The sequence below is a fragment of the Acyrthosiphon pisum genome, chromosome A1 (genome assembly GCF_005508785.2).
Source record: "Acyrthosiphon pisum isolate AL4f chromosome A1, pea_aphid_22Mar2018_4r6ur, whole genome shotgun sequence".
Lineage (NCBI taxonomy): Eukaryota > Metazoa > Arthropoda > Insecta > Hemiptera > Aphididae > Acyrthosiphon > Acyrthosiphon pisum.
Window position 1 is genome coordinate 24,132,153 of NC_042494.1, and position 8,974 is coordinate 24,141,126.

The following is an 8,974-nucleotide window of genomic DNA, read 5'->3' on the forward strand; positions in this document are numbered from 1 at the left end:
TTTTTTTTTAACACTACGTATTCGGAAATTGAATTTACATAGGAAGTTTTAGACTGGTAAACTTTATGAAAGCAGTTACTTATGTATTTTGGATGTATTGAATATTTTATAGTTGTTACTCCGATTTGATTTTGCAATACTGATGACCCCTTGAAAATTATTCTTTACAGCACATCAATGTTAGACATATGTTACCTTGAATGCTGATACCATAGTTATTTTGACTACTCTAGTCATTCAACAGTTGCACATTGAATGGTCTCAGATTAATACATTAATTCCGGACAAACGGACCATAGTATTCCATAAATAATGAACTGTATTTAAGTTTTTTTAAAGATTTTATTTCTTTCTTGAAGAATTTGATATTTTTAAATAGCGTCCATTGGTTCCAAGCCTACGAAATCCTTTATACTCGGATGACTTATACACCCATATGTATCTTATGCTATAATATATTTTAGTATGAAAATAAATATTATTATTACTTATCACCTTGTTATCATGGGATGATTAATTTTTACTATTGATTATTAAATTTAAAATAAGTCGTTATCAACAATGATTTTAATATTTGACAATACTTGGTTTTCCTACGACTTTGAATTAATTATATTTAGATACATAAATAAGAAGGTTATTAATTTATATTTTATATTTTTTTTTACAGTCCCCGGTATGAATTATTTATTATTTTTTTTTTTATTTTATTGACCTTTAAAATGTATTTTTATTTGTAAGTTTCTCAGTATATTTACACAACCTATAATATTCATTCTTTAAATTGTTTTTTATTTTCAAATCGCAAAATTTTTAGAAATTAGACGTTATAAAAGCTATAAATTATGGAAGAGTGTGATTTTTTCTGAATGTACCTATAGTTATTAGCTCAGCTAATAACCATAGGTAAAATATAAATATGTTACATGACACCTATGTTTATAATACGAACTTGACTGAGTGTACGATTAACTGCTGACCGATATATTTATATTAAAACACACACATAATTTTATGGCCTTTGGCCAACACGCACAATGTATTAGTAAGTTAGTTCACTGTTCACCTTAGACCTCAATACAAACTACGATTACCGGACTCCTTATGACTACGATACAGTCAGATAGTATAATAGAGCATAGTTGATATATTTCTGAGTATTATTATTTGTATGTGTTCAGTAGACAAGAAGACATTATTATAACTGAAATTAAGTCCTAGTTATTTAAATATATTTAAGATCCCGATATTATCTACATATCTGACCCCGGCTAGGGTATTTATATCTATATAATCCTACGATTCTCGCTGGATATCTTATATTTAACTGGTCGTTCACCCGACCACGTTACACTACTTTAGTGTGGTTTGATAGTGAATATATTTGCCTAACCCGATCTAACTTATTTAAAATTTTTCTCTTAATTTCGTATGTTTCTGAAAAATTTTTTAATTCTTAATATTTGTTGGCACGCAATTGAGTACAGTGTATATTATTATATTTAATTTATATAAGCCAGTGAGTTATTATGATAGTCAAACGTTACGAAATAGAAAGAATATACTATAAATAATTTAAATTAAAAAAAAAATTAAAATAAAATTTTAATTAATTTAAAAATTAAGATCAAATTTAGATTTGTTTTTTATTATAACACTGGAAAGACCTCAGATGTAAAATATTTTTTTCGAGCCCTTGACTGAGTTAAAATCATTAAGACACTGTATATCGTCAAATTTGAGTACTGTTTTAATATAAAAAAGGTGAGTAAGTGGATGTCGCTCTGCTGTACAGTAGGTTACAAATGGGTCACTGTATAATGGATAGTATTAAATTTGAATTCAATGATATAATATCACTGATTTTTGATGCTATCTTTGTTTTTTATACAGTCAGCATTGTAATCATTTTTATTTTGTATGATATAATTGTTTTATGGTCTTCAAACTTATAAATTATTAATCTACCAATGAAATTTAAAGATTTATAATACTTGCTACTGAAAAAATACTCCTAGGGTTGCTCTTACAATCAAGGCTGGGCATTAACGAGTTAAAAAGTTAAAGTTAATTTAATAAGTTAATTTTATATTAACTTTTTAACTTAACTAGTTAATTTTGGCTTTTTATTAACTTAACTGTTAACTTACTAAATTTCTTTTTTAATTAACGTGAAATTAACGAGTTAATTTTTCATTTCAAGAAGTAAGTTAAGTTAATTTATTTTGTATTTAATTTTATCATATTTCACTACTTCAGTATATTTCGTTTTCATGTCAAAATGTATTTACCGTGAATTGTTTAAAGTAAAAAAGGATATACATAATTTGAATTTAACTATATAATATGGAAACACTGTATAAAATATAAACACTATAATCTATAATTTATAGTTTTGGGTTGGAAAAAAATTAAGTACGTTAGCATTGTATAAACAAATTACCTTTTTTTTAACTTGATAAAAAGTTAACAAAAAGTGTGTATTAACTTTTAACTTAACTGAGTTAACCTATAGTTAAATTAACTTTTAACTTTTAACTTTTTGTTATTGGTGCATATTAACTTAACTTAACTGAGTTAAAAAAAATTATTAACTTGCCCAGCCTTTCTTACAATGCTCTTACAAAGATTTTATTGCCGGCAGCATTTCACTGCTGAAGTGTATGTTAATATTTAACGACGATGGTTAATCGTCGTAAATAAGAGAAAACGCAATCAAAGATACCTCTCCATTCATAAAAGCTTACACCTAACCAGTTAATCTACTTCAACCATTCTTCCTCAAAAAAAAAAAAAATTGAACTGACTCCAATATATAAAAATTAAACTTATTTAGCCTACCGACACATTGGAAAACATATGTAGATGCATCAAAAAATACAGTAAACTTGCAATTGGTAAAATCCAGTCGTACAGTCAAGTAGCACATCGCATCTTAAAACACAACTCAATTTAGACAACTGAATAGATATCTAGCTTTATTGAAAGCCACAGAAGAAGTTTCTCCGCAGAGAATAAATGCTCGTCCATTATACTGACTCACTTAGTGCTCTCGAAAACTTAGACAATCCTGAAAAAACAATCTCATATATACTCGAATATTGAATAAAATGTTTAAAACCAAAAAACGCATTAATATTGTTAATATTTGGCAGTACTTGATTTTAGATTAAATATTTTTAGATACATAAATAATAAAATTAATTTATATTTTACAATTTATTTTCCAGCTGCCAGTAAGAAACATTTTTTATTATTTTTTTTTAAGACTTATAATTCATTTTTGTTTGAATGTTTCTTGGTAAATTCACAAAAGCAATATTTTTATTTTTTTTACATTGTTTTTTATTCAATTTGAAATCATATAATATACAATTTTCAAATGTGTAACATTCTTTCAAAATTAGACGTGATAAAAGAAATAAATTATAGGAGAGTGTGGATTATCCCGAAAGTACCTATAGTTCTCAGTGCAGCTACATGTCTACTTGCCATTCCGATAACGTTTATAGTTTGGTTTGATAGGTGTAAATATATTTTGCTCACCTAATCTTACATAATTAAAATGGTTCTTTTGTTTTTCACGGCCCTTTTGAAAACTACTGGGATATTTTTACTTTTGGCCCCCTAAAGTTCCAACTAGATTCACTTTCCTATCAGAAAAGATACTGTTGAAGAAAATTTAAGAATTTTTAGTGTCCTATTAGTTGATGACAGATCAATCAAATAAAATTAAAAAAAAAAAAAAAACGCATTATTGTAAAATCAATACATTCTTCGTTTCACTTAGAATCTAAAAATTAAATATTCAAATTTAAAAAAAAAATATTATTTGAAGAAATTCTTCTAAAAAAAAAAAAAAATTAAATTAAAAATCAAAAATATTGTTTTTCAAAATTTGTACAGACAATATTTTATAAAACTTGTCTTGTGGTCTGTGAGGCGAAAAATGATGTTCAAAGTAATTGCGGCATGGCACTGGTTATCAGCCCACTTGAAATGTTTACCTACTCCCCGTCATGCGGCTCAAAAAAAAAAAAATGAAGTCATTTAATCACAAAATTTAAAAACGTATAATTGCAATTTTTAGTTGATTGTATGTCCTTACATGGTAAATCAATATTGTAAATAGTCTATTATTAATGACTACATTTTTATTTTGTTCCAGTTAAGAATATAAGTAAGTAAACATTTTTTTTTTTTATTGGTCTCAAAATTACTATATTGCAATACATTTGTAGTAAAATAGAATTTAAAAACATAACTAATTAATTATTTTATTAAATATATATGGTTTTAAAAACAATTAATTATTTATGTACATTATAATATTGTTAACAAAATATTATATTTTGTTTATTTTATTATTGTTTTGAAGAATTCTACTATGTTAATTTCTTAGTCTGTGTTTAAAACTAACTTGTTCCAATAGGGTGGCTTATGTAGTTTTATCGTTGCTATCTTTGTTTTTTGGACTGTGTTTATTGTAATCATTTTTATTTTGTATGACATACTTGTTTTATGGTCTTTAATCTTATAAAGTTTTCCATTTTCTAATGATACATTGTTCTTTTTATATCATATTATTATATGATATTTGAATACCATTTGAAATTATTAATCTACCAATGACATTTAAAGAACTATAATACTTGCTAAAGATAAAATTCACTTAAGGCCTTTCTTAAAGTGAGCATATCTTATGTCAGAATATTTTATGTTTATTTTTATTGCCATATTTTTACTTTCCCTTCTCGTGGAATGGCCAGAAGACAAATTAAATATTTTTGTTAAGTTATTATATCCTGTATTGAAGAGATGTGTATTCAAATATTTTTATTGAATATTTGAATGTTTTGTATATAACACTGCTATCGAATGACGTATGACGTTTGCAGCTTTACAATTTTTCCTTAGACCTAATATAACAAACGTATAACTTTTGTGAATGTTTTTTCTAAAGAAAATACATTTTCATAATTCCATATAACTAATTGTTATATGTTCTTTCAGAATAATGTTATTATAATGGTGCCTATACTATTCGCTCTTGTCCGCAAGTCCCCTAAATTTTATTTGTACATGTCTACACATCGTTTTGACTTTTTCAGAAATGACCTTTTCATTTATTTTGTTTGCTTTACTATGGATACCATAAATAGTATAATAAATTATTAAAGATTAGAGTAACATTTTTATTTAATTCAGATATATTTTTTTCCATTACAAAATGTAGATTAATGCTTAATCATTGCGTTATCTATATTGAACGCTATTCTAATCAATTAAACATCATCATTTGCAGTGACAGATATAGGCAGTACGTATTATTTAATAATTTTTAATATTTAATAGTTAAATAATAATTTTTATTTGCTTGGAATCGGTCGTTTAAATGTTTGTGGTTTTAAGGTTTAAAAAAAAATTAGGACTGCAATTTTGATATTAATTATTGCACTAAGTTAAGAGAAACCTTGTACTACATAATATTCCATTTTTTCACCGAATATATTTGTTTTTATACCCACTAAATTGCAAAAAGAATTTGAATATCTCCGACTCAATAGCTTCTAAAATGTAACATATTTATAGCATGTTTATTATCATTGATATCTTATCAACTATTATTTTGACGCTATAGGTACCATAGTTTTGGGGCTTCCATTCCCAATTCAGTTAATTTACTTAAACCAAGTTTCGTGGTGATTACATGTATAATCAACGTTTCGCCTGACTTTGATTTATGATCCTGAAATTTGATGTTCAACTGAGGAATTACTGAATCGGTTGATTTATGTTATTTGATTGTAGACTCATTGGAAATAGTTTCGAAGTCAAACATAGCTATTCCTTGTGATTGTGCAAAATTCAATATGTGCATCTTTCTGTCAGTGTTGCCCACGAAGTACCATGGTTTTTAAGTCATCTCTAATGATGTTGGTAGCTATTCCGGCTATATGTATATTTTGATCTTAAATAGAAAACCTTTTAAGCCGGTGAAGTTTTTAAAATAAACGAGTGCCATGAACTTACCATTAAATGCGGACCAATCCTAGAAATCCTAAAAATATCGATTTATTGTCTGATAGCTGTAAGCTATTTCCACCATCCTTAGACGTCAGTGTATTTTATTATTCGATTTATTATTTTTTTCCACACTCCTCTAAAGCTTGAAAATATAAATCTTTAAACTCGTTGCTGTATTCGTAGTGTTCTTTATTTCAATATTTTAACTCTCTAATTTTGTTATAGTCGTGACATTTGTATGTGCTTCTTCACATTTATTTATTCTGCATTACTCACTAAGATATCAATATCTCTCTATGTAAAGTATATCGTTCAAGTTAGCTTGCCTTATAATAATATAAGCCAATAAACCAATGAATTCTGTACTACCGTTCACCATACATGTTTAAAAATAGGTGGAAAATATGATTACTGCTGATTCCTTGTTATCAACTACAAAAGTACGTCGTATTGACTATTGTCGATTGTCGAATATCTTAGATCATATACAATGGATCTAACTACAGCTTACTATTTTGTTGCCGATATATCGTTGAGTCGCCGAATTAGGTGATCGATGTGTGCAAGCGCAATGCAACTCCTTGCATAATATTAGCCATAGGTACAATTATAGGCATCTGTGGATAAATATGCGATAAGTCACATTGCGCATGCGCATATCTACCACCTTTTTCGAACTTGCCGCTGTTTCCATTATACGATTTGGCAACCGGTCCGCGAGACAGCGCATCGCGGGGCTCCGGACGAGTCGCCGCCGGCGACGTTTAACCTGTCTTTTCCGTACGCTCTATGAGAGCTGACCGTGTGCGTGTGTCGCGTCCGGCCGTTTTTCTGGTGCCGTTTAGCGACAACCCTCGGGTTCGTGTGGTGTGCTTTATCCGCGCACGTTCCTTATTTTACATTGTTTTCGACGCTGTTTTTATCGTTTCCGAAGTCGTTACGACTATCGTCGACCCGTCGTCCGTTGTGCGACCGAAAGGCGTTGCCGCGTGTTATCCGCCGATTACTCGCGTCGGATCATCATAGTCGTCTGATTCCGACGGGCCATAGTTCGTGTCGCGACCGGCAACACGTCATCGTTCGCCATCGATCTTATTATTGTGCACGTATATCGTTCGCCATCGATCCGTTTATTGTATGCGTAAGTCCCGCGTGCGACGCCGCTCTCAGTGCCATGATTGCATAATTCGTGTTACGTAATCCGGCCGCTCGCCATCGTCAACAGCCGCCGCGCCCAGCTTCACCTGCGTGTTATCTCGTTCACGCTGCCGCAGCTGTTGCAGTCGCTGCCGCCGATACACCGCCGTCGTCGATACACCACCCCACCGCGGCGTATGTGCCGACCGGTAACCTTTTATATATTAATATCATTGTTGCGATTATCGCACGTACGACGTACCATTATTATATTATTATTGTTGTTATATTATTATTGTCTTGCGTTGCGCCCGGGAAGAGACGTTTTCCCGGCCAACATACGTACACTTGTTCCTGTACAATATATATTATTTTACCTATTTAAGAACTATTCTTATTTATATTTATTGGTCATGTTAGGAACCCCTTGTTATTATAGTAATATAATATAGGTAACGTAGAATTTAGATGGGTAAGCACTTTTGTAAGACGACGAGTATTAATAACATTTTAATTCATTGCGTTAAAATTCAATTCCTGTAAAAATAAGTTTCAATAGCGTACTGTAGTACTTTCGAGAGAGCGAACTCATTCTTTAACAGAGGATAACAACTCAAAATTGTCTACGAAGGAACAAACCCAAGTAAGACATAACAGTCACCTATTCGGTCCAAGGCTGAACACCATATTTTCCTTTATTCTAGTAGTTGCCCGGCCAAATGCTGAGGAAATAGCCGGCTGCTCAAACACACCTAATTCGGAGAATCGTAGCTGATATTGATTATCGGCAACATTTTTTTGTATTGATTTAATACGCTGTGGCTCCATCCATAGAATATGATCTAAGTCGAATATCGTATGTTTCTTGTTAATGCGCTACTCGATATTTATAAAAAACAATATTCCACTTGTTTTGCTCAAAGCAGAAGAAAATAAACTGAATATCTTCAAAATTGAGTGAACATTCAACGCATTTCATATTCTGCTTTTTGTCAATTCACTAAATTGGCCGTAACTAGAAGAAGAACTAAAAGAAAACATTTTGAAGAAAATTCTAGTAATGAACCAGTGTAGACCCTAGTCTGAATTTTAAAATTGATACAAATTTGGCGCACTTGATGCAGCAATAATGGCTATAGAAAACAGATTTCACTCGACTGCACAAAATATTTTTAGAGATATATATCATTCTTCTCGAAAAATTGTTTAAATTAGGTTAAAAACGAAAAACTACCTGCAGATGTGTTCTGTACATTTTGTGTTTGCACTACCTATTAAAAAGTAGTTTGGCGCCACTGTTTGTCAATTAATAGTGTTATAATTTACAATCCATAAATTATATAATATTTACGTGACAAAATAAATACTAAACTAATAGATACTTGACACTTATTGAAAGCCATAAATCATAATACAGTTAGAAGTTTTAAATTCTTTCCAGAAGAACTATACCTATATTTATAACTAGGTAGTATGTTTTGGTTGCAAGCCTTTGAGATTGTTTATATATAAAGAGTATACTCGGGTGACTTTTACGTCTATGTGCAATGTGCATATTATATTATAATATATTTTAGTACCTACATAGAGAGATATTATTTTTTTTTCATTTATTATCATTGCTATGATGATTATTGAATTTTGATGATTCAATTTTAAATAAGTAAATAATAACAATAATGACAGTACTTGATTCTTCCTAAGACTTCGATTTAATATTTTTAGATACGCAAGTAATAAAGTTAATAATTAATATTTTATTATTTATTTTACAGCTTACCGTATGTATCATTTTTTGAGTTTTTTATTT

General features: G+C 29.5%; 1 protein-coding gene across 1 annotated transcript in view; it reads left to right on the top strand.

Moving 5' to 3' along the window:
• The window catches only part of LOC100302376 (uncharacterized), a gene marked incomplete in the record, with an annotated part of 87,772 nt that overhangs the window by 31,297 nt on the left and 47,501 nt on the right, over positions 1–8,974 (top strand). The window contains 2 exon segments of the mRNA NM_001162963.1: positions 4,171–4,180; positions 5,306–5,319. Of these exon segments, the coding sequence (NP_001156435.1) occupies positions 4,171–4,180; positions 5,306–5,319 (24 nt within the window).